Source organism: Halichoerus grypus, chromosome 4 (assembly GCF_964656455.1).
Source record: "Halichoerus grypus chromosome 4, mHalGry1.hap1.1, whole genome shotgun sequence".
Lineage (NCBI taxonomy): Eukaryota > Metazoa > Chordata > Mammalia > Carnivora > Phocidae > Halichoerus > Halichoerus grypus.
Window position 1 is genome coordinate 57,718,964 of NC_135715.1, and position 26,988 is coordinate 57,745,951.

Below are 26,988 nucleotides of genomic sequence, written 5' to 3' on the forward strand. Positions count from 1 at the left end.
CTTTTGTTGGGGCGCCTGGGTGGCTCAATCGGGTTAAGCAACTGCCTTCGGCTCACATTAGGATCTCTGGGTCCTGGGTTAGAGCCTCGCATCAGGCTCCTTGCTCAGCGGGAGTCTGCTTCTCTCTCTCTCTCTCTCTGCTCCGCCCCCCCTTCTCTCTCTCTCTCTCAAATAAATAAAATCTTTAAAAAAAAGAAACAGCTTTTATTTTATTTATTTGTTTGTTTATTTATTTAAAGATTTCATTCATTTGAGAGAGAGAGACAGAGAGAGAGCACAAGCAGAGCACAAGGGGGAGAGGCAGAGGGAGAGGGAGAAGCAGACTCCCCGCTGAGCTGGGAGCCCAACTTGGGGCTCAATCTCGGGACCTGAAGATCATGACCTGAACCAAAGGCAGATGTTCAACCATCTGAGCCACTCAGGCGCCCCTTAAGAAACAGCTTTTAATGAAATTTAATAGAGAGTAAGAGATTTCAACTTTATATTCCAGAGCTAGAACATTTTGGATAGTTTACTGTATTCTAAGAAATAATCTTGAGAGCACATGAATGATTTGGAATGGAGGTGAAGACCATTGGAAATGAGGTGGTCAAGGAACCAAGAGGCAGAGTGAGAGATGAAGTCACCCAGGACATGTGGTAGAGAGGAGGAATGTGGACTAGGGACCAAAGTCTTCAATGCTTGATGGAAGTGACTCTGAGATAAGAGGTTCTAGGAGGGGCAGAGGGTTAGAGAGTTCCTGAAAAGAAAAGCTCCTGTCTAACTTCTTAAAAAACGTTTTTCACAATAGCTAGTTCATTGTCTTACATATAGAATTTAGGTGCATAAACAATGAGAATTGTAATGTCTTCTTGATTAATCTACTCCTTAGTTATTATGAAATGACCCTTTTTGTCCCTCCTACTATTCTTTGCTCTGAAAACTGCTTTGTCTGATTAGTAAAACCACTCCAGCTTTCTTTTCATTAATATTAGCTTGGCATATTTTTTCCCATTTTTCTACTTTTAACCTATTTGTGACTTTATACTTAAAGTAGGTTTCCTATAGGCAGCATCAGTGTTTTATAGTTTTCAGATACAGATCTTTCACCTCCTTGGTTAAGTTCATACCAAGGTGTTTATTCTTTTTGGTACAATTTTAAATGGGATTGTTTTCTTAATTTCTCTCTCTGCAGCTTTGTTATACAAGTGTATAGAAATGCATCCAGTTTCTTGGTATTAATTTGTATCCTGCAACTTTACTGAATTCATTTATTCTGCTAGTTTTTTAGTGGAGTGTTTAGGATTTTGTATATATATAGTATGTCATCTGAACAGATCAATTACTAGTAATGAGATTGAACCAATAACCAAAAAACTACCAAAAAATAAAAGTCCAGGACCAGAGAGATTCACAGGTGATTTCCACTAAACACTTAAAGAGATAATGCTTAAGAGATAAACACTTAAAGAGAGAATATTCTTAAACTATTCCAAAAAACAGAAGAGGAAGGAAAGCTTCCAAATGCATTCTGTGAGTCTAGCATTATCCTGATACCAAAACCAGACAAAGACACTACAAAAAAAGAAAACTATAGGCCAATATCCCTGATAAACATAGATGCAAAAATCCTCAACAAAATATTAGCAAGCTACATTCAACAATACATCAGAAGAATTATGGATATGTGGACTTTATAGGTTTCATCAAATTTGGAAATTTTTGTCTATTATTTTCTTAAAATATTTTAGTTGACTCCTCCTACCTCTCCCTTCAGGGATTCCAGTCATAAATATACTAGGTGACTTGAAGTTGTCCTACAGCTCACTGATACTCTGTTTTTGTTTATTCCCCAGGTATTTTTCTTTGTTTCATTTTAGATAGTTTCTATAGCTATGTCGTCAAGTTCACTAATTTTTTCCTCCGAAATGTCTAATCTGCTATTATTTTTCTATTTACTGCATTTTTAATCTTAGACACTATATTTATCATTTTTTTTTAAGATTTTATTTATTTATTTGAGAGAGAGAATGAGATAGAGCAGAGGGGGGAGGGTCGGAGGGAGAAGCATACTCCCCGCTGAGCAGGGAGCCCGATGCGGGACTCGATCCTGGGACTCCAGGATCATGACCTGAGCCGAAGGCAGTCGCTTAACCAACTGAGCCACCCAGGCGCCCCTCTATATTTATCATTTTTAAAAAGTTTTATTTGAATCCTTTTTTATGTCTTCTGTATCTCTCTTTAACATGTTTGGGGGAAAAACATGTTTGGGCTTTCCTTTACCTTCTTGAACATATGGAATATAGTTATAATAACAGTTTTAAAGTCCCTGTCTATGAATTCTAACATTTTTGTGTTTTTAGGTCTGTTTCTATTGACTGATACTTCTCCTTTTTAGTTTTTTTTTTTCCTTTTTTGGTCTGCCTTGTAATTTTTTTATCAGGTTCCAGACATTGTGATTTTTACCTTATGGAATCCTGGATATTTTCATATTCCTTTCAGTATGCTTCAGTTGTGTTTTGGTACACAATTTGGTTCCTTGGAAATAATTTGATCCTTTTCAAGACTTTTGTTGTTGTTTTTAGACCAAGCCCATGCAGTCTTTAATCTATGGCTAATCTATAACACCCTTCTGAGTACTCTACCTGATGTTCCATGTAGTAAAAGGTTTTTCCACTCTGGCTGGTGGAAATCAGAGCTCTTCTTGGCCCCGTGTCAGTTTCTGGAATGGTTCTGCTTTTTCCAGTGGTTTTTCTTTGGCTCTGGGTAGCTTGTATGCTCTGATGGGTTCTCCCCTGAAGACTTGAGCGTTACCCTCCGTAGATCTCTGGAGCTCTCTCTTTGCAACTCTTTCCCTTTTTGTGTAACTCTATCCTCTCTGGTATTTTGTGCAGCTCAATTTAGCTACCTTGGCTTTCTTGAATTCTGAACTCTGTTTTTTCTGCCAGGAAGACCACTGGGCTTTATTTCAATTTCTTCTCTTTGCCTGTAGCCTGGGAACCCTCTCCATGCAGTAAACTGAGGCAGTGGTTGGGTTTACCATTTGTTTTCTTTTTCTCAGGGATTACTGTCCTTTGCTACCTGTTGTTCAATGCAGAAATCTATTCTTTCATTTATGTTGTTCAACTTTTTAGTTGTTTAAGACAAGTCCTGTTTGTTCTTTCATCATCATGGCTGAAAGAGTTATGCGTAGTATTTACTGATAAAATTTTTATAAATATGTATATTTAAGGAATATTTAGGATACCCTAAATATTTTATTTATGTTTTCCTATATTAAATGCATCATATCTTCTGACTAATACTGTTTTGGAGGGGTACTTATTATATGGAGATCATAGAAGTACTAGTTATTAACTATTGTTTTAATTTTAGTAAGTCACAAGAAAGTTGAGTATCCTTTAATTGTTGTTAAATATAGCTGACTCATTAAAATGGATTCTATCATACTACCTTTTTGTAGTCACCAAACATTAGCAAATTTCTTCCTTCAGCACTTTTACATAGACAAGATTAAAAACATTTCTCTTTTATTATTTTTCCAAATTTTAAATGAAGACCTGTTTTACATATCAGCACAGTTATAATGAATAGCTTATATTTTTAGAGTCCCAATTTGATGACAAACTTATAAACAAATTTTTAAGCTTTTTTGGTGTCCTTTTGAAATGCCACATTTGACAGGAAGTGAACACAAAAGGCAGAAAAGCCTGTGGCTTTGAAAAAGCCAAAAAGGATATCTGTTCTATATTTGTATGGTAGATCATTAACCTCTGGTGCACTTTACAGAAAGGTTTTAGTATCTACCATGAGACATTGTTTTTTTAAAAAAGTTACATTTTACTGGGAGCTGTGTCTCAGGAAAGTGAGTGAACTGTAAGACAATGATTAAGTCATATATAACACTTTTCTAAGAATATGGGTAAGGAGGATGAAATAATGTAATGCCATATATTGTATTTATACAATAGCCATGCTATTATAAAGGAAAATATTTTATGTTGGGTTTTTAAAAGCTCTTCATGAGTTATTTAAAATAACCGTATATTTACTTTTTTGCCAGCAAGAGAAAACCTTTTAATGTTTTTTAAAGGATTTTATTTATTTGAGACAGAGAGAACAAGCAAGGGAGTGATAGAGGGAGAAGCAGGAGAAGCAGACTGCGCTCTGAGCAGGGAGCCCGATGCGGGGCTCGATTCCAGGACCCTGAGATCATGACCCGAGCAGAAGGCAGACACTAACCATCCAGGAGCTCCTGTTTTAATTTTTAAAAATATGATTCTTTCTGAAAGTATAGCTAAGGCTTTAACCTTTCTCACTCTGACCCAATGTGTTCCTAATTTCTTGCCCTTAACTCCCATAACTAACTAGTAGCGTCTTAAGATTTAGGAGACTTGACTTCATTAATCAAAACTGAAATTTTTTTTTTTTGTTCTGAATACAACTTTGCTTACCAATATCTATGTCTTTACATTACTTTTCAAGTTACTCAGGCTTGAATGCTGAGTATTCTTTCCTTCTTTTTTCTATAGTTAGATACAGAGCCTTACAATTTAAAGAAAAAAAATGTACGTGTCTCTTAGATTTATTTTATTATTTTTTTAATCTTATTTTCATTTACATTTAGGCTCCTGTTTGATCTCCCAGCTTTGCCACTATCCTCATTTAAACGTTGGTGCCAAGTTAATATTTCTAAATGTTTATGCCATGTTCCTGTTCAAGAACGTACAATAGCTCCCTGATGCCATTCAAAAAAATTTAACCTCTTTTCTCTGGTTGTGGAATCTGGCCCTTCCTGGCCTCATTTCCACTATTCCTCATACACTTACTATAGCCAGAGAGTTCTTTCATTTGTGGAGCAAACCACATTTATCCAGTGACAGATAGCCTGCCTAATGTGGAATGTGGAATCAGAAGACCTGGCTTTAGGTCCTGACTCTTTCATGTGCAAGTTAATGTTTTTGTCTTAGTTTCTTGCTTTGTAAACTGAGATAGAACAAAAGGTTTGAGTTCTTCTAGTTCAAATATTTTATGTTTCTACAAAACTATTTAAATGTTAAGAATTATTTGCCAATACTGAGTGTAGATCCATATTCCTTTAGATTGCTTCACAATTTATAAAATATTAAAGGAAGATTCTTTCATAAAAAGGTTACACAGAGGTCTCATTACCCTGTTCTCCTTTAGCTCAATTTTTCCCAGTTCTCTTTGGGCCGTACCTGGTATTCTGTACATCAGATATTTTAAAGGAATTGTACTTGTCCTTGTGAGATATATAATAACATGGGAAATAGTCCCTAGTCTTAAAGGAGCTTGGTACCTGGTGGAAAAGTAAATTACTGTAATATATTATGAAATAAGATAAGCCACAAGGGTCAGAGGAGGGAATGATCGTATGTAGATAGGAAAAGACTTGCAACAGATGTAAAAATGTGGAAAGACACAGAAGTAGGAAAACCTGGAATTAGACACATTGGGGGAAATTATGGCCCAGCTTTGGCAATGGTAGATGAGTACTAATTTAAGACTAATTTAATCTTAAAGGTTTTTTTTTTTTTTTAAGTTAGAGCTTTTAACCTTGTTAAAAATGGAAAGCTAGTTCTTTTTTTTAAAAGCTTTTTTTTTTTTTAAGATTTTATTTATTTATTTGACAGAGAGAGAGACAGCGAGAGAGGGAACACAAGCAGGGGGAGTAGGAGAGGGGGAAGCAGGCTTCTCACTGAGCAGGGAGCTTGATGTGGGGCTTGATCCCAGGACCCAGGATCATGACCTGAGCCGAAGGCAGATGCTCAACAACTGAGCCACCCAGGTGCCCCTAGAAAGCTAGTTCTATTAGTAAATGAAATATTATACAAATGTACCAGTTAATTTTATGCACTAATTAAAAATGAAGTGTGTGTGTGTACACCAAAAGTATTTGTCTAATTTAATTCTCACAATAATCCTTTGAAGTTGTTAAAACTATTTTCATTTTATAAAAGTGGAAACAGGCTTGGAAAGGTTAAGTAATTTGTCTAAGGTCACCCAGTTGGCATTTGAACCCAGACTGGTTTGATTCCAAATTCCATGTTCATCTAGTAAAGTGCTCCCATTGTGCCATATTATTTCTGTTGATTCACACTGTTTTTATTACCACTATGACATGTAGTCAAGCATGTGGTACATTATAAAAGGCAACAGTATAAATAATTTTATTCTAAGTGAAAATACAATATATATATTTTTTATCTTGAGTAACAAGGTAAATGTTTTGCCTAGAAGCTAGTTCATAATAGGAGGGGAAGAGAGTACCATTTGTGGACTCGCTCCTTTGAGCAGTGCACTGTCATTATTGGTCTACTGTATCCTTTAGGAAGAAAAGATTAAAAGAAGACTTTACAAAAAAGAGCAAATTATATTTTAAGAGAAAGTACTAGTGTGCATATGTGTTTGATTCACACAACTCTCAGAAATGAGATTTTAATATAATATATATTTTTAGAACCCACAATAATTTAGGGTTAATTAAATTAGGTATTTGGATTGACAACCTCAAGTAGATTGAGGGGAGGGATAAAAATGAACTGAATTGTAAAGCTAGGACTGTTTTCATAGACTGAAATGTTAGAACTGAGTTTTCTCTCAGTTTTTAATAGAAGATCCCAGGTATGCCTAAAGTCTTCTTTAAGAATGAAAAAATGTAGAGCCTGAAAAGGGAAAGTAAGGAAAGGCAATATCATAGAAATAAAATTTTTGATAGTATCCTTGTTTTCTACTAGTGGGCTAGTCTAGAGAAAAATTTAAAAGTACAGATATTCAGAAAAGCACAAACAAAAATAAGGATAATAACTTAGTTTATATGAATAATTATCCACTGAAATATGAATAGATGATTATTTTAAAAGATCTAAGAATATAAGCTCAGTTTAGTAAAATAATTCCATTTCTTCATAATTGTTAAGAATCAATGAGGCATTAAAATGGTTTTTTATATGGTTCCTCATATGTTAAAAAACAATAAATGGAAAACCCAAAGTAACTGAGATGACTATTATAAATTAATCCAAGTCTTCTCCTGAACTAAATGCTGATATCAGCCTGAGTTCTTGATCCAGATCTATTTGTGGTTTTAAACATAAAATCTTTTCCTTATCTAAACCTTCACTCAAGTGCCTTCTAGTCTTGCATGCCATGTTTGACTGTTTAGTCTGTTCTTTTCTCTGTGCATTTCCTCCTTCTTTAATCTTTAGAACACTCTGACACACATGAGTAATTGGTAGAGTTCACTGTGGAGACTTGTCCGTTCATGTCTCCCTTTCTCCTCCCCTATTGTCCATATTATATGTTTTCCTTATTCATGAATTTGCACAAGGGACTAAAGAAATGTAGGGATGTTAAAAAAAAAAAAAAAATCAACAACTCAGAAATGTCCCTTAGGTGTAGCTCCTAGAAACTTGCTGTAGGAAGCAGTGCTTTTACAAAGCTCATCACTGGCTTCATTCTTTGGAGTCTTTCCTGATCATCATACAGACCTGCATCGAAATGGTCCTCACTTGTGCATGTAACGTTTCAGTGTAGAAATCATAATAGATCATACTTCTGCACGTGTGCTGTTACAGGCACTGTGGAAAGTACTGAACTATGTTAACTCCTTTACTTCGGAAACTCTGTGAAATAGATGCTGTCATCATCACCATTTCATAGGGGAAGAAACTGAAGCACAGAGAAATCGAGAACCTTTTCCTTGTAAAGCTGTAACTGAACTCCAGCATTGTTAAATGTGAGCAGTGTTTGCCGTTATACTGCAGCTGGAATTTGTTGTCTTGCAGGTCCACAAAACTTAAGTTGATGGCAGAGCCAGAATTTTAACTTGGGCTGTCTGGTTCCAAGATGGTGTTCTTAACCTCTGTGCTGCCTCGTGGTGTATATTAGCTTACTACTGGATATATGCAGTGTTGTGACTGGTTTCTTTATTCTTGCTTTATCTCTGTTTGTATCTTTCTCTCTGTGTCACTGTGCTGCCGCAGGAGCCACTGGGCTTTGAGTTACCAGATCTCAGTTAGTTTTCACAGAAGGTAAATAATGCTATCCCTATTTTACGGGTAGGAAAAGCTGAGGTTCAGAGATACTATGGAACTTGCCTTGGTGTGATTATGAACAAGTCATGTCTCTGCATCTCAAGTTTCCTTGTGTGTAAAATGGGGATAATAGTATTTACCTTTCAGAGTTATTGTGAGGAATAAATGAACACTTATGAGAATGGTACATTTTAGAAATAGAACAATTGTTAGTTCCTTCATTCCCTTTCTTCTATACAGTGATTTCTTAAGAACAGAGAACTGAGAATACGGTTAAGCAGTATTGGATCTGTTTATCCTCGGTTACTAGAAGTATGTAGAACTCTCCTGAGGCTCTCCCCTCCCCCATTGCCTTTTCAAAATGGAAGAAGTTCAGGGGGGAGAAAGGTGTAACTGAACTCCAGCATTGTTAAATGTGGGCAGTGTTCACTCTTATGCGGCAGTTGGAATTTGTTATATTGCTTTAGTTATGACTCATGTCAGTAATTACCCGAGGGCAATGTTAGTTCATTATTCAAGTACAAACAAGAAGGGAGATAGCAATTGTAGAAGAAAAGCTCAGAAAGATCCTCTGTGCTTATTAACCTGTGGAAATGGAAGCAATTGTACTCTTGTTCAGAGGGTCTTCTGCAAGGTCTTGATGTTAGGAAATTGCTTGAATATAATCTTAGAATTTTCAGTCTCTAAACTCGTAGTTAAATCCTAACTCTAGTAGTGAGGAACGGTTCTGGAATCTGGATGTGAAAGAAACAAAAAGTAAAAGTATCTTATGAAATATCTATTTTAATCAATATAGTTTCTAAATTCCTCCAGCAAAATAAGAAGCTATTATTAATAATGAGTTTAGTAAAATTTTAGAAACACTCTGGGGCAGTTGTTCCTAAATAGTTTAATTAAGTTCTGTTACTTTTCATAATAAAAAGAACCGACTTTTTGATACTTATCTTTTCCAAATATTTATGGCATGTTCTTAAAACCCTGAACGGTCACAACCTAGTCTGCTTCAGAATGCATGTCAGTGACTTGTGTGTGTGGTTTTATTAATTTACTGATTGGTTCTTCATATTTTCCACTAATGTCAGAAATAGCCAAATATCAGGAGTATTTATGGTATCTTCCTGTAAGTGTGGATTTAGAACTGATAAGGAGATGTAGAATAGGAAACAGCTGAATTTGCTTCTCTTTCAAAAAACTTTTTATTCTTCTTACTAAGTTTCAGTGTTTCTTGCCTCTGTTAAAATATAACATAATTTCTCTTTAAGATTTGATTATACTCTTTAAGAATTCTCCAAAGACTAACAGAAATCTGTCTTGCTATCTTTTATTTAAGTTCATTTCCTTTTTGGAGTTTAATATCTGGTCATTTTTATCTTTACTAATAAATTAATAAAAACTTATTTATTTTTATTACTATCTGATCATTATCCTTACTCTTTCTATGTTTTAAGATAATTATCTAAAAGTTTTTCATTTGCATATTAAGTAACACTAATTTTTATATCTTAAATTTTTTCATTTTGGTTTTTTTCTTTTAAACAGTAAAAATGAGAAAGGTGGAAAAGTAAAATGACTCCTCTCTTACCAATACATGAGTCCTAAACAAAAATGAACATAGGATTTCCTAATCCAGTACTGAACTCTTAAAAATATAAACTTGTTCTTAAAAATATAAAGTTTTGCATTGTCTTTGTAATAGGCATACTGGAAACTTTCAGTACTATGTACTTTTAAACCAGGATCTAACTCACATATTTAAACAAGGTCTTCTGAAAATAAACTTTTCCACAGTCCAGTTTCAAGTGAAGAATAAATGGCATGGGTGGATGGAGATTGCCATGATAGTGCAAAAATGATATACTTGACCTTTATAATTATTTCTGTTTGAACAACAACAACTTTTTCTATAATCTCTTACAGACAAACTATTTATAATTGTCCCTTTTGATTTTTTAATACATGGCCATATTTTTCCCTTCTCTTTATATCAAAATTATGTGTGTTTCAGTTTAAAAAGGACTTATAAGACTACAACACAAAATATAGCAATTTTTGCCCAACAGTTTTAAAACCAGTTATGTTGGCCATCAGCAAAAATCACGTATGTGACATATAAGCCAAAGGTATAATTTTTAGTGCTGTTTTAGTATTCATTTTTATTTAAATAAACTGCTTCTTTTCATTATACATAAAATCTTTTCCCCTGGAAAGCCTAAATTTAGTCCAGTGTGACTATTTTACACTCATGTAATGAAATAAAAGTTCTTTATTTTAAAATAAAGATTTATAATAAAGTGATTCATAGATTTTTATGACCTATTAAAATATGAGCTAACAATAATTTGTTAAATAGTTTAAAATATTAGCATTTTTAAAGAAAATAAATTGAAAGTTATGTTGTTCATAATTAATGGATTTGCTTTGTTTTGATGAAAAAGCCCTTTGCATATTATTTTTCAGCAGCAGTAAAAGGGTTTAAGTAGTATAATGTTTTCTTGTGTAATTTATACTGTGCAGTTGCTTTCATTATTTATTTATTTATTTATTTTTATTTCAATTAGTCAACATATAGTACACCATCAGTTTCAGATGTAGTGTTCAACAATTCATCAGTTGCGCATAACACCCAGTGCTCATCACATCACGTGTGCAATTGCTTTTAAAAATGAGAATATTTCTGGTTCAAAATAGCAAACTGACCACACACCTTTACCTCCTTCCTCCCCCAAAACCCCTCCAGAAGTTACAGAAAAGAAAAATAAAAAGCACACGTGGGGGTGAAATCCTGCAATACTGAGACTATAAAGTAGAGAAACTATGGAGGGAAGTTGAGGGGTTGATTCAGGTTTGAGGATAAAAAGTAAATGAGGGGTATATTGAAGGATACAACAAAATAGAGAAAACCACAGCTCTGAATACACACAGGAAAGGGCTCTGGTGGAAGTGGGAGTCTTAGCCTCCAAGCTCAAAGTAGCAGATATAGAGAGTAAGGCAGTAATCAGGAGAATTTTTTTAAAGTGCTGTCTGCCAGTAGCTCTCGAACTTGAGCATGCATCAAAATGACCTGGAGGGCTTGTTAACACACAGGTTACAGATTGCTGGGCGCAACCCCAAAGTTTTTAGGGTAGGGTCCAAGAATTTATATTTTCAACATGTTTCTAGGCAATGCTGATGTTGCCGGTCTGGCCACTACATTTTGAGAACATCGGTCCATGAAACATTTGGACCAGTCCCCCACCTCAGTTCATGCCAGCCTATAAGAATCAGGAAAATGTATATTCCTCTTTACTAATGAATTAGAAAAAGATGCCCCTCTGGATACAGGTACCCCTGATTTGGTATGCAGCATTTATGCTGAAGCCCTGTGCTTTTGTGCAGTGCACTATACATATACATGCCTGGCCCCACCCCAGCTTTTGTACACACACACACACACACACACACAAACACGGTACCTACAGCTTCCTGCTGGGTCTATAAGAGAAGCAGAGCAGAAAAGTAGGCAAATCTATAAATTAGGTAAGTTAGGTAAATTAGGTAAATCTGTAGACTTCTATAACAGACTTGAAGAAAAAAATGAGATAGGAAAGGTAATTCTGCTTAAGAAGAAAATGCATCAAACTATTACGCTGCAAGGTTATATTGCCCTAATTTTGGGTAACCTCAGTTCAATATCCATCCCCAAAAGAAAGACCAGATTAAAAAAAAAAAATTTTTTTTCCAAAGCCAGGAGGCTTCCAGTGGAAAGGGTTCATAGGTCCAAGCAGGATAAATGAATATGGATACATCTTGGTGAAAATTGCAGAATTCCAAAGGTAGTGAGAAAATGATAAAAGCTTCCAGCAAGAAAAAAGTAAGTTATTTACAGTGGAATAAGATCCAGATCAGCATCAAAGTCCTTAGCAGGAGTACTGGATATCTGATAACATAGAATTTTGTATCTAACCTACATGTCAAACAGGAGGGTAAAATGAAACAATTCTCAGACATCGAGGGATGCAGAATGTTTATCTCTTGACTATCCTTTTTGAAATAAAATTACTAGAGAATATGATTTAGCAAAGTAAAAAAGAAATCCAAGAAAGGAGAAATTGTGGGATTTAAGAGTTAAACAGGAGTGCAGAGAGAAAAAAGTGGGAAAAATTCTAGGATACAACAGGCCTAGAAAATAGTTGTTCCAAAAAAGAAATCCATAGTTACATGAAGAATGTTTTAAAGAACACAGTGGTTTCTTTCAGTAATTCTATAACCTCATCTAAAGGGGGGAATTCAGTAGTAACGTTTAAGGTAAATCAAGTTTAGGGTGATAACTGCAAGAGTTGAATTCTTGTGTCACAGAGTAGTATTGACAAAGGAAAATTTGCCTCTCTTCCTTGGGCTTTTGATGAATTAAGTGTACCATACATAGGTTTGATGATACAAGAGGCAGTCTTTATCTTCTTTACATTTTTGTGTGTAAGTATAGGATATTTATTAGAACTACATTGATAAATACCTAGAGTAGGTACTATATAAGTAAATACATATTAGTTATTAAAAATTAATCTTCAGGGGCACCTGGGTGGCTCAGTTAAGTGGCCAGTTCTTGATTTCAGCTCAGGTCATGATCTCAGGGTCCTGGGAATAAGTCTCACGTGGGGCTTTGCGCTCTCTGGGAAATCTGCTTAAGGATTCCCTCTCTCTCTATAATAAATAAATCTTAAAAAAAAAATCTTCAAATCAATTCATTGTATACCTGAAACCGATACAACACTGTATGTTAACTATACTGAAATTAAAATAAAAATAGAAAAAGGGAAAAAAATTAATCTTCAGTCTGGTGGGTAAATAATATTTAATTTGTTCTTAACTCTTAAGCCCTTTCCTTCCAATCTCTACTTCCTCTATTTCAACCTATGTTAGACGCTATAAAGAATACAAAGAAGTACAGAACATAATCCCTTTCCTCAGGGAGCTTGAGGTATCAGGAAGATAAAAAGATAACTAACAAAGGCAGTTAAAAAAAAACGTGGTACAGACAATAAGCATTATCAAAGAAGATTTTGTTTAGGAGTTGAACTGGCCCTTGGAGGATGAAAAGGATTTTATCAGAGAAGAGGGGCACAGTGAGTTTTATTGACTGGGGTGGGGGTGGGGCAAGTAGTGTGTCATGTGCCTAAATGTCTAGAGTCAATAAAATGAGAGTTATGAACACAGGACGTGTAGTAGACCAACCAGGAGTGGAGGAATCTTATTTGGGAGAGAGAAAATAAACCAAAAAATCAAGAGGTCAGGGCTGTATTTTGGAGAATGTTGAACTTTGAAACTGGACTTTCCCTTTCAGGCAATGGAGAATCTGACAACTTTTAAAACTGGACAGGGGCGCATGGGTGGCTCAGTCCATTAGGACGCCAACTCTTGATTTCAGCTCCAGTCGTGATCTCAGGTTGTGAGATGGAGCCCCACTTCACGCTCTGCGCTGGGCGTGGAGCCTGCTCTGTCCCTCCCCCCACCTCTCCCTCCCTCTCAAAAAAAAAAAAGAAAAAACCCCAAAAACCCCCCAAAACTGGGCATTAAGTGACTGGTTTAAAGTGGTGATTTAATAGGTAAATCTGGTTGACCTGTCCTGCATGGTTGAAGGGAAGAAAGCAGGAAGCAGGCTGAGGGGGTGCCCGGGTGGCTCAGTCTGTTGGGCGTCTGCCTTCTGATTGGGTTGTGATCTCGGGGTCCTGGGGTCAAGCCCTGTGTGGGGCTCTCTGTTCAGCGGGGCATCTGAGTCTCCCTCTCACTCTGTGTTCTCCCTCTCTCAAATAAATAAATAAAGCTTTAAAAAAAAAAAAGGAAGCAGGCTGAGAATGTAATTGTAGTAGTCCCAATATCACATGGTAACAATGGTGACAATGGTTATTTAAAGGAAGGAGGGGGAGTGAAGGGGGTGCGGTACCTGGGTGGCTCAGTCGGTTAAGCATCTGATGCTTGATTTCAGCTCAGGTCATGATTTCGGGGTTGTGAGCTCAAGGTACCCCCCCTCCCCCCCACACACACTAGAACCCATGTCCATCTTTTAATAGAATTTTAAGATTCATTCATTCAACAGGTGATTGAGAGCTATTACCTGCCATGTACTAATATGGATGTAGTTCTAGATTGGGTTTGTTTTTTTCTTTCCCATCCTTGTTGGCTTTAGATTTTTGACTATGTGGAACAAGAAGTGGCACATACAGCTCACAGACCAACCACCTAATTCTGTAGTTTCATTGGAACACAGCCACACTCATTCACTTACGTATTGTCTGTGGTTGCTTTTGTGCTATAAGGCAGAGTTGAGAAGTTGCAACAGGACCATATAGTCTGTAGGCCTAAGATACTATCTGACCCTTGAAGAAAAGAGTTTCTGATTCCTGATACATAACATTAACATGTTTCCCAAAGTCTTACACTCAGATAAGTGTCATAACCTTCAATATCCTTTCTATGCTGTTCCTCACCCCTATTCCTTGCTTTTTGGTTTATCTTTCTTGTGTTTCTTTTGGTAAAAATAAGCAAATATATGTATGCTGTTTTATTTTGCCTTTTGTTATACCAAAGATAGCCTACCATATGTATTGCTACTTTTTTCACTTAACACTTTCTGGGAATCTGAGCATATCAGTTCATAGAGCTCTTTCTCATTCTTGATTACAGCTGCATGGTACTACATTGTGTATGTGCTGCAATTTATTCAACCAGTCTTCTATTCTTGGACTTCTAGGTAGTTTCCAATATTTACAGTTTCAAATAGTGCTGCACCTTGTACATATGTTTTTACATTATTGAAATTATGTCTTCAGGGTACATACCTAGAAATGAGAGTGCTGGCTCAAAGAGTAAATGTGTGTGTGTGATATTGCCAGATTCCCATCCATAAGGATCATACCGTTTTCTCTTCCCATCAGCAGTGTATGAATGTACCAATTTCTCTACAAGGGTCGCTCATTTAATTTTACAAAGTGATGACATTAAAATATTCTTCCTATCTTTCATCAGCATCATTTCAAAAAAGAAAGGCCATTTTAATAAGGGAGAAAGAACATAAAAAAGGATTAGAACAGCTCTTTAAGTTTAAATTGAATAAATAATCTCTTATTGTGATTGTTTTCTTTTTGCTGAAGACAAATGCATCTCTACTCTGTAATCAGAGGAATCTTTTTGAAATGCAAATCTATCATGTCTCTCCTAACTGGAAATTCTTCAGGGCTTTCCATATCTCCTCAGATCTTAATATGGCTTTATTATGGCCTATAAGTACATGTAAGGTCTCAGCCCTATATCTCCAACCACTTTAGCTTTGTTTTAGTTCTTTCAGTATACCAAGTTCTCTCCCAAGGGCCTTTGCATGTGCTACTTCCCTGGCCACCATTAAAGAAATCGATGAGTCAAAAAAAAAAAAAAAAACAAGTTCTTATCCAGGCTCTACCTTAATTTGTTCTGTGACCTTATGCAAGTTACTTAGCCCTTTAATTCTTCAGTTAAGATGACCTATAGGCTCTTTTAGTTTTAAATTGTGAATTTACCAGAAGTCATTTTGATGGGAAGGTTAATAGAACGCAGCACATTCACCCTGTGGCTTTTAACTATAACTTGGCTTTAAGTATATAACACATACTTGTTTCTCATTCTTACTCTTTACTTAAATTTTAATTATTTTCAAAAATTAGTTGATGAGTTGATTCTATATGAGTAAAGTAAGGTTTGAGTTGAAAAGTGATTATTAAATTCATGAATTATCTCTGTTTCTGGGGTCTTGTGTCTTGGATTCTGTTTTTCAGCACTTGAATCACAGTGTGATGAGAGATAATTTTGTATCCTTTTAAGGAGTTATTGAAGTAAATCTTTTTTGAGAGCAGGAGGAAGGGGAAAGACTTGATAGAGTAGTTGGCCTAGAGTTAATTTCATACTATTTTATTATCCTGATCTATTGCCCTGTTTAATTGATAATTCTTTGTTTTTTTGTAAAATTGACTGTCAGAAAATGGGTAACAGGCATCAGGTAAAAAGGATGAAGAAAGAGATTAAATAGGTAATTAAGAATTTGTGATTTTAGGGAAGTGTATATGTTGATTTCTGGAAAATGTAATTAAGTAATATTGTTGACCATTAAATACTCTGGTCTATTTAAAGATGTTTTGTGTCCTTATGTTTGTCCATTAGTTCCTTTTAATTTAGAATTTATTTCTTGGAGATCATGTTATAAATGGATAATTTGATTTCCAGCCCAGCCCAACAGAGCTTTTTAAAAACATTTTACCTTAGGATTATGTTAACATTCATCCATTAGTAAGCACTTTATAAAATTTTCTATGTATTTATTCACAACTAAGAGCACCAAGTTATATCTTCCCTTACTTGCATCTGGGGTTGGATTGACATGTAAGTACTAAAAAAGTTTGGGTGTTGAGAGGTAGTGAAGATTCTGTTAGGCAATAGTGACTTAATATACCGACAAGAGATCATATATCTGGTTCATTCATTAGGGGTCCAAAATTACAGAACCAAAAAGCAGTTGCTTTAGATATGAGTCGTGAATTAAATGCTTCTCAGTTGGGGATATGAAATTTTATATGAAGTTTTTTATTATATTTTATATTCCTCAACTGAGTGACTAATCTTTATGATACCAGTATCTATAAGATTTATACCTCAAATTTACTTTCAGTATTTTGAATGTAGAATATAAAGTCAAAACTCCTTGATGAAGTAGTATCTCCAGTTTCTTTAAATTTTTTGTACATGTATTATGTACAGCACATATATTCTTTTAATAAACTAGTTACTTAGTTGTTATTTTCTCAGAAAAGGTCATTTCTGAGTTTAGAACCAGTCATTAGGATCCTGAGGAGCTGTTTTCCAAACCTTAAAAATGTTCTCATCTTCTGTTCCTTTGAAGGGCGTTAATGTGGAACAGAAGATTAGTTAAATCATCTACTCTTTTACAAAGATGTTAAAAACAGTGGGCATAGTTTTTTGGGAGGGAGGGCTTGGTACTATCACTTTAAAGTAAAAAAAGTAAAATTCTCAAGAGTTCTCAAGAGGCTTTCTGGGGAAAGAAGAAAGAGAAAATTTTGAGTATGTAATTTACCATAACATGCAATGCTAACAAAGGAAAATAACTTTAGTATACTTTCTGTCCATGTAGTTAAGCTTTACCCAGGATTTGAAGTTCTAGAAGATAAAACTAGTATTCATTATTTGTTAGCTATTACTTTGTGAAAAATCTTACAAAACTTTTGATTCATCTTTCTGTTGACAAGAGGGCAACAAAAATGTCTCCAGTAATCACAGTAAAAACAAATATCTAATGACTGTTTTGCTTGTATTTTAAAATAATAGTCATACTTTGAGATCTTGCTCACAGATCTTGAAGCCAAGGAAAGTTCTGAGAAATCTGAGTTACAAACTCTCACCCCTTTTTTCCACATCATTAAGTTGTTAGTTGCTTTTCAAGAGTGGTAGGTATATTTATTTTCTGAAGAGTGATATCAAATAAAGGTGTACTACAGGGCAAATTGAAGACTTGAAGGATTTATTTTGCCTTTGGTTTATCTAAAGGAAACCATGGCTACCTAAAGAAAATCCCCCAGTTATTTTATTGAAAATAGATTACTTCTCTAGCAAATGACTATGATTTGTCTGAAATCATTGTAGCCCAAGCCCAGAGAACAGCAAAAATCAAATTTAAATTAAGAGTAGTTGTCCACGACAACCCTGTTGGGACCCCTCTCGCTCTTGAGAGCTTCTTCTGTATCTTCACTTAATAAACTTTTATCGATTTAAAAAAAAAGAGTATTTGTCCAAAGTTGTGTTCAGGACTTGAAAGATTAGATGTAAAAATCAAATACATTGAATGCTGAATTTAATTATGTCATTTTTCTCAAATAAAAAGCATTCTTTTTTAGTTAACTTTGGAGAACTGCTTGAATTTGAAAGAAAGTATATTGGAAAATGAAAACGTTTTAGTGTAGTTGGTACTTAACATCTCCTAAATTATAGCTCAAATCGATACCTTTTCTGTGTTTAAGAAAATGAAAATGTAGTTGTACTGAGTTATTTGACCCTGTAGTTTTGGTGCTTTTTACATAAGGAACTATGTTTTTACTTTATAAATTATTTTGATGTACATTAACATTTTGCCTACTGGAAATAATATTTTCAGCTGTTCAATATTTGACTTTAAATGGTCAAAAGAGAGAAGGGAAATTATATATTTACTGATCACTTTCTAAGCACCAAGTCTTGTATTTCACTATCTTACTATCTGTGGTATTTCTGACTTAAAATACATATACAGGTTACTTATTGTGACAAAATATACCTTTGAAATGTACCTCCAAGTAGTATTTTTTTTTTAAATGTACCTAGCAAAACAGCATTTTGTTAGTTTCTTCCCTCTCAATTTTGGTGGCATATATTATTTTGAAATTGAGCGCTGTTATATCCAGAAAATAGATCAAAATAATAATTTTAAAGTATACATACTACATGGTTAGATAGCACATGCTTCTTATGAATTGCCTACAAAGACAAAAGCCTGAATATTATCTGTAACTGCTCGAGATCACCAAATAGTTAGTGTGTTGTTATTCTAGAGAAGACATTTTTAGCTATTTTTTTCAAAGAACACTCCAAAACCACTTGTTATTTCAAATTATTCTCCTTTCTCATTTATGTTATAGTTCAAGAAACACAATTAGTAGTTCCAATTCAAATTGAAATAGAAATTAGATATGTTGAATAAAAATATTAAATACATAAAACATTTAATTGTTATAAATCATTTAGTTTAAAATTGCTAAGAAATTAAACAGCACACATGGTCACCACATGATTTAAATCATAGTCACTTTTAGACTCTGAACAAATCTTTTAGGGATTTTTTAATGAAGAGGAAGGTAGAGGTCAAAATGGCTCAGAAAAATAAAATGGTGTGTATACAAGAATAGAATACATTTTAATGCTTAACACATCGAATACAATTTTTTATACTATTAACTTTAAAATGTCCACGTGTTTATTTTCTTTCAGAGGTGGAGAAATAGTTGTCCAAGAAAACACTTCTCACAGTTGAAGGAACTTGGAGGTTCCCAGTGTAGTCCGAGCGGTTTCATTTCAGGCAGCTTATATTGTAGATTCACTGTCAAATATCTTACTTTTTAAGGTCTGTAGGTTATGTTGAATAAAGTTCTCTGTGCTGTGAACTTCAGAGAATCTGAAGTCACTTTTCCTAGCAGACCAGTTTTTCATTTTTATTGAATTCTGAATCGTTTCTGACGTGAAGTAGTAAACTATAGGGTCAAAGCAACAGTTTGAAACAGCAATGCAGAGAGTGATTGGGTACATGGTCCTTACGGCTGCCACTGCTGAGCAATTTACAAATGTTTGTGTTCTCATAAGAGAATATAAAATAAGATTGATATTGTAAGGCACAAAACAGAAGCAGAATATGACCAAATGTACAAAAATCATTCTTAAAACTTTAGTTTTGTTTATTTTGCTTCTACTTAATGTAACAGGTTTATTTAAAGTTCTTAGCACCACACTAGAACAAGTTACGTTTAAAATTAGAGGAATAAAAAATCCCACTATTTCGATGAAAATTACAATCCTTGAGAGATACGTTTTCCATGTGGCTTCTGGAAATTTTTCAAAGCAGGCCTCTGAGGAATTGTTCCCCAGAGAGTTGGTGGACTGAAAAAATACTGCTGGTGCACTTCCTCCTATCACAGTTAGCCACACAGCAATGCACATGAGTTTTGCATTTCGTTTGGTTCTTAAAGTCTTTGACTTAAATGGGTAGACAATTGCCAGAAACCGATCCACACTAATACAGGTTAAGAACAGAATGCTTCCATACATGTTGGTATAAAACAGCATCACTGAGATTTTACAAAGTACATCTCCAAACGGCCAGTTCTGTGTTGCAAAGTAAAAAATCCTGAAGGGTAAAGTAAAAACAAAAAGCAAGTCTGACATTGCCAAGTTAATCATGTATGTTGTGGTTTCATTTCTCACTTTGAGGGTGCAGATGAAAATGTATATGGCAACACAGTTGGATATTAAGCCAAGCACAAACACCATACTAAACATGCACCCGTACAAAGTGTACTTAAAGGAGTCATCATAGGAGCAATTGGAGCTGTTACTGCTTACCATTATAAAGGCACGTCCAGTTTACAGAATTGAAGTCCTTTTGTCAGCTGCAGTCTTCTCTGGTATTCAGATTGTGACTTTATAGCCTCCAGAGTATTTGCAAATTCTTTGTATCTTTGGATAGATTTATAAATACTTCCTTTTTCTTTGAAATCTTGGTAAGAAACATGAAATTCGTTGTTGTAAAGTTTCCACTTGGTTCTTCAACAGGAAAATATTCTCATTTTCTAATCCGAAAATTCGTGAATCCAGGGTTTAGGTAACCGACGAACAACTTTTGAAAAATGTAGTCAGTGAAGCCAAGCTATTGGATTATAAATTTAAAGAAAAGCTGTGTTCTGAGATGGGAAGAAAACTACTCATCTGGTAAACTTGTATTTCGGTAGTCAAGATGAATATTCCAAAATTAAAGTTTCCCTACGCTCCAATATATTTAAGATGAAGGTAGTAGTCTTTTTTTGCTTTCAGTGCAGAGTTTTCAGAGACTTAAACATTCCCAGTTTGGTCTCACTTCTTGCTCCTTTGAAATGAAGTTTTCCTTTTTGGTATTCCTGCAGTGGATTCCAGATGGTGGTAAGCAGAAGAGTCTTTTAAAGTTTCCGAAATAAATTCCTAAGCGTGTTAGCTCTTGCTGAATTGAAGCCTTTTCCTCCGTTGCCAGATGTATTGTGAGATGGGCTTTCTCTGATGTGGAAAAGAAAGGCTTGCTAGATTTGTAGTATGACATCACAGGAAGAAGAGGCTGGGCTTGGACAAAGAAAGGTTTCAGCCCCGTTTGTTTACTGTGCCTTTAATCTGATAATGTGTCTGCTGGGAATATACCTAGGAGGCTTGCAAATGGTCACTGGCTGTTGAGCTGAGCCTTTGCCCTTTAACTCTTTTTATGCGGAATTGCTTCTGGGATTTTGGCCATCTTCTTTCCTTTCTTTTATTTCTATTTGGTAATAAGAAATCAGTATTAAGCCTGTTTTTCTCTTATTTGATTGCTTTTGTGTTTGGAATATGAATTTTTTAAAGAAATAAAATGTATATGAGTGTGTATAAATTGAAATTGTGGTATCTTAATATAGCATTGAAAAAACTGTTTAATGACTTATGAAAAAGAGAAATTTAATCTTTAGGCGTAAAAAATACTTGACTGACCAGTGGTAATTTTGCCACTCCTGACTTCTGTTTGGCATAATTGCACATCAAGATTTAATTGGTATGATTGTGAATGGCTCCAATCCTGCATCTCTTCCATTTTTGATAAACAATTTTCTAACATTCTTTCCTCTTTCCTATAAAATTGAGTTAATATTTTAGAGCACTTCCGATTTTTAAATTACTTTCACCAAACAATAAATTCAAGAATGTTCATGTTTGGTGTGGTATTAATCTTACTTACGCACAGAACTAAGTTGCATTTTTTTAAACAAACTTTTTTTCCCCCCTAAATTGATTGAAATAAGTTTTGGAGAATAAAAGCTATACTACTTGCCTAAATTTTAGGTTCATAATTTTATTTTCATTACCCTCAACCTGCCTCTTACCCCTCTTAATATGACATTAACTATGTATGGTTCAGATTTTGTTTTCATTTAAAAGCTCCTATGAGTTGTTTCGGAATATATTTATATTTAAGGGATACTCATTTTTTTAAAGTCCAAAGAACTTGGAAGAATAAAGTATGTGCAGGATGGAGGTAATTGAATATGGATGTTACTTCCTCGAGGATTGACAATACCACTGGACACATACATGTTTTTCTTGTTCTCAATTACCATTTTTCAGAGAAGGCTAGATCCAGTTACAGTTTACTGTTGCTGTTTTCTAGTTTGGTTCAGTTTGGGCCAAAACTCTGTCTTTCGAAGTATCTATTAGGGAAATTTAGGGAATTTAAGAGTGATTTGTTTTTCCTTCCTAAATTACCTAACTAATTTAAAAGTAATATGTTGCAGTAATATGTTTTATGCTGATTTTATACCTTTTTCATTATAAAATTAAGTTTAGCAACTTCTGTTGTTTGTTGATGAATCTTGCCTAAATTGTATTCTTTTTTTATTGTTTTGACTGGGAAATTTATAATCAAGTGACACCAACAAATGAGTATTATTTATAATCAATAAACTTAAACGTTAAAGGGTTGAATTCTTTGTGTATCGCTCTGGTATGAAAAAGAGGTAGCATGTGTAAGTGTTCATATTAGAAGGCAGGTGAATAGTAATGAAATAAGGAGTAGTTAATAAGCTTGTATTCTTATTGAGAAAAATTTTCTATTATAGTTTCTTAGTAATCTATTAAATTGATAATCTCTTTAGTCATCATTAAATAAAATAATAAGCAGTCATATGCCCTGCCCTTGTTTACTTCTGCTTTCATTTTAATATGGCATTGTCTCAAACAAAGAGGTAAAATGTATTAATTCTGCATGGGAATATTCTTCCACATATTGATGTTGTTATTCACTGGACTTGTTATTCACTTAACTATTCATTTCTAGTTTTTCATGTTTGAGTTATTCGTGCTTATAGATCACTATTTGTTGAATTAAGCTTTTTGTTATTATCAGTATATTAGTATATGTTTGTATTTCTAATTCTTACATAGGTTTTGACCCTGTTAATGATACATGTTTGCTGATGAATGAATCATAGTAATAAACTTTACTTTTGTTGAAAACTGTTTCTGTTAAGGAAAAGAGCAATAGCAGAGGGGCCGTCTGCTTCAGAGAAGATTATTAAATGCTGGATTTTTCAAGATACTTAATTTGACTTCTAATTAAGGAATCAAAGTGAAATTAGATACCTTGAAAATACCTTAGGTTAAGATTTGAAAAATATAGTAACTGCTTACAAAGGGAGTTAAATAAATATAGGGAATTGAGTATATTTAATAGGTGCTTTGTATTTGATAGCCTCAGACCAAACTTATTTTAATATGAGATTGTATACTTCTGAAAGTTAAGTCTGTGAATCAACTTATTCTTGAGTTTTTTCTAGGGTCCTGAAAAAACATGTACCACGGATTTGAAATTTAGTGACTCTCATTATGTGAGTCTTCACTTTCCAAATTTTAATTTTATCAAGAAGCCACGTAAATAGCCAGCTAGTCTATAAAGTGGATGTTTTATTCACTATAATAATAGTATAAATCATTTAGTTGTGTAACTCGTTTTTTATCAGGTTGAGAGAGAGTATTCTGTTAGTTAACTATTAGAAGTTTAAAGATTTGGGCAACTTGTGAGATCTTGACTAAATTTCTGCTACAGCTCTGATATTGAGGAGGTAAGAATCTGACTTTTTTATGCCTGATTCAAAAATAGGCTCATAATAGTTTGTTGGATGAATAAATAAATCTTTATTGGACACCCACTATAAACAAATAATGTGTTAAGTGTGCTCCTCAGCCATTCTTACTGTCTCTTCATTTTTATAATGGTTATTTTCTGACCTTGATAGCGGTATCATATTTATCTTGTCCCCCTTTAATTCTCACTGCCACCTTTCTGGGGTAACCCTGTCACTCTTACCTGTATGGTTGTTATAATGCCTTGTCTTCTTATTTCCAGTCCCACCCTTTTCCATTTCCCCCCTGTTAGCCTGTCACAGACCAACTCATGAATGAATCAACTATTTATTCATTTATACCCTTCTTGCTTCCAAAAAGAATATAAAGCAAATGATAATTTTAAAATTGTCATAACTGATAGAACTAATAAACATTTAAGATTTTAGTGTTTTATTGAATGTAAATTATACCTAAACTTTAAAAGTTTAAAAAGAAAGTATAGAACAGTTAAAAAGTTTAAATGTGGGGCACCTGGGTGGCTCAGTCGGTTAAGCGGCTGCCTTCGGCTCAGGTCATGATCCCAGGGTGCTGGGATCAAGCCCCGTGTCGGCTCCCTGCTCAGCGGGGAGCCTGCTTCTCCCTCTCCCTCTGCCTGCCGCTCTGCCTACTTGTTCTCTCTATCTCTCTGTCAAAAAAATAAAAACCTTAAAAAAAAGTTTAAATGTGAGAAATTATTCTATATATTAGTCATTTTCATTATTCTAAAAATTATTCATTTTGAACACAATGAAAGTTTGCAAAAGGCAAAAAAGTCTTAAAACACAAATTCATTACATATTAGCAAAAGAATAAAAGCCAAGTGTTAGGTGGGGAGAGAGAAGGGTGGGAAGGGGGCAATATGTGAAATAATGATGTTTGAAAAATCTAGGCTAAGAGAAACTACTGCAATTGATGCAAGGCAGAAAAGGAAAACTTGGTGGATTATGTTGCTTTCATTTAATGAAAAAACATTCCAGAGTGTCAAGGGAGAAACTTTTCTTTGCTTTATCTCAGAAATACATTGTGACTCTTTACAGGTGAACCATTAAATGACCATAGGAGGTTGTTTTCTAGTGGCAGAACATATGCCATTTCTCATTGGCCCTCAATTTAAGAAGAGTACCCAATGTCAAATTATGGTTCTGAGAAACATATGTTGGTAGATTAATATAGTCCAAATATATGTGGTAATTCTGGTTTAATGCTGAGGAAAGTTTGATAGTCTAGTGCAAGGGATCTCCACCTAAAGACCTTGACATCTCTAAAACTCCTGTTTTACTCATTCCCCTGACGACTGGGTCCATGGCTTTGATGAGATTCTGTGACTAAGAACAGGTAAGAGACCATGGATCTGAAGAAGTGAGGGATTAGCAAGTCCTGTAAGCTACTTCTCGAAATATCTGGAAATCTCTGAAATATTTTGAAAGTTTTTCTCTATGGATAGACTAGAAGGAAAAAGACTATTTGCTAGTGCAGGTTCTTTATGAATGAAGTACAGAATTGTGTATGTAGGCAATAAAATGTAAATCTGTAATTTTTTCCATTTTGATAGGGAAGTGTGAAAGTGTTGTGTAAAGCACACAGGCAAAGAATCAGAGAAGCTTGTTATGCAGTCATTTGAACTTCCTAAGGTTCTGGCTCCTTGGCTATAAATTGAGGGGGTTTGACTGCTAAGAGGTCCCTTCCTGCTTCTGTATCTGATTCTGATTCTTTTAATGCTTTGAATGCTTAAGCTGCTAGTTTGGTTTTTTTCACTCTCACGTATAACAAATCAAGGAGTCACTTTTCATTTTTTATGTTTAAGGATTTCTAATTTTGAAAACAGGTTGTACAAGAAATATGTACAAGAAATATTCTTTGCTTAAGCCAAGAGTCTCATAAGGGGAATTTTGTTAACATTTTGTTATACTGTAAAGATTTAACATTGAAAAAGACTTTACTTTGTATTTCTATAGAACTCTTCTTTAAAAGATTTTTCTGGGGTGCCTGGGGGGCTCAGTCAGTTAAGTGTCCGACTCTTGATTTCAGTTCAGGTCGTGATCTCAGGGTCCTGAGATCGAGCCCTGCCTCAGGCTCCGCTCTCAGTGGGGAGTCTGCTTAAGATTCTCTTTCTCTCATTCTGCCCCTCCCCCTGCTCTCTCTCTCTCTCTCTCAAATAAATAAATATTTAAAAATAAATAAATAAAAATGTTTCTTTCCAAAGCACAATAAGATGCCATGTTTTTATTATAAAATTGATCAAAACTCTAAAGTGATTTCTCATTAGAAGTTTTGATGGCCATAATTGGATTTGTACCTAAAATAACATTGAGAATATGAGATTTATAAAACAATTGGATGGGAGTGTGTGTGAAACTTAAACTGAAATAAAGTTGTTCAAGTTCAAAATAAAGTGTGGAATAGTGAAATTTTAAAATGTAAGAATAATACTCTAAACTTACTTTGTTTTGAATGCAGCAAATTTTTGTTGTGATGAGATGTGACTCTTAAACATTCTCTCCCATCTCAAATCTATACTTATTAAAAAAGTTTTCTCACTTTAGAATCTTCTGAAGCCTATTAGGATAAATTTTTTAAGTTCAGACATGAACAAAACTTTCAATTTGAGAAATGAACATTTATAATTTATGTCAATAGAATATTTTATATAAAAAGATCTTTTAATTAAACAAATTTAGTATTACTATGTGTTGATATAATTTGAAAGTAGTTTACCTTTCCATCATTATTGCAAACACTTAGCAATTTTTGTTACTCTTTACTCGAGCATGAGTCATCTACCCAAGTTCAGAGGGTTGAACCAGCTTGTAGGGTTGGGTGGAAGTAGAAGAAAGATTTTTAGGGTGATGAATGATGATTTATAGCAAAGTAAAAGTAGATGGGAATGGTAGTTGAAGCAGGTTCAAGCAAAGAGGGTAAATGAAATTAAGAGGAACAGGAATGTTGTGGTGTAAGACTTAAAACTTGAGTAAATATATTTATCACTGCCAGCACTTTGAGTTGTCCCTTCTTCCTTTTTTCCTATCTCTGCCTGCTCTGACTCCTTCATCTCTGCCTCTTAAAATCCTATCACATTTTTTATGGAGACCTCTCAATTTCATCAGTTTTTTTCTATACTTCCATAGTATTTAGTCTGTCTTCCTTTTAAGGCATATTCATTCAATTCAGTTAAGATTAAAAAACAAAGAAATAATTGCAGTACAGAGTATAACAATAGATGTTTATACAAAATGGAGATGAGAGTCAACCACGTTGGTTAAAGTGCCTTCAGAGGAGGTAATGTCTCAAGAAGGCAAGCCTTTAAAGTTGAATAAGAGTTTGAAATTTAAAGTCTTGAAGGCTAGAGCCATGCCTGGTAATAATGTCTTAGTGTAGTACTATCAGTATAGTCATGTTGTCTTTTTCAACCAAAAACACATAAAATGATTTGAGTGACAGTTTTCTCAATTTTCTCAAGAATGCTACCTAATTAGTTCCACTC

General features: G+C 34.4%; 2 protein-coding genes across 2 annotated transcripts in view; one reads left to right on the forward strand and one right to left on the reverse strand.

Annotated features, from left to right (window-relative positions):
* The window catches only part of RB1 (RB transcriptional corepressor 1), a 152,208-nt gene that overhangs the window by 75,041 nt on the left and 50,179 nt on the right, over positions 1 to 26,988 (forward strand).
* LPAR6 (lysophosphatidic acid receptor 6) lies at positions 18,911 to 20,904 on the reverse strand. The gene has a single exon (XM_036099226.2). The coding sequence runs from the start codon at positions 20,199 to 20,201 to the stop codon at positions 19,167 to 19,169; it is 1,035 nt and encodes a 344-aa protein (XP_035955119.1). The 5' UTR covers positions 20,202 to 20,904; the 3' UTR covers positions 18,911 to 19,166.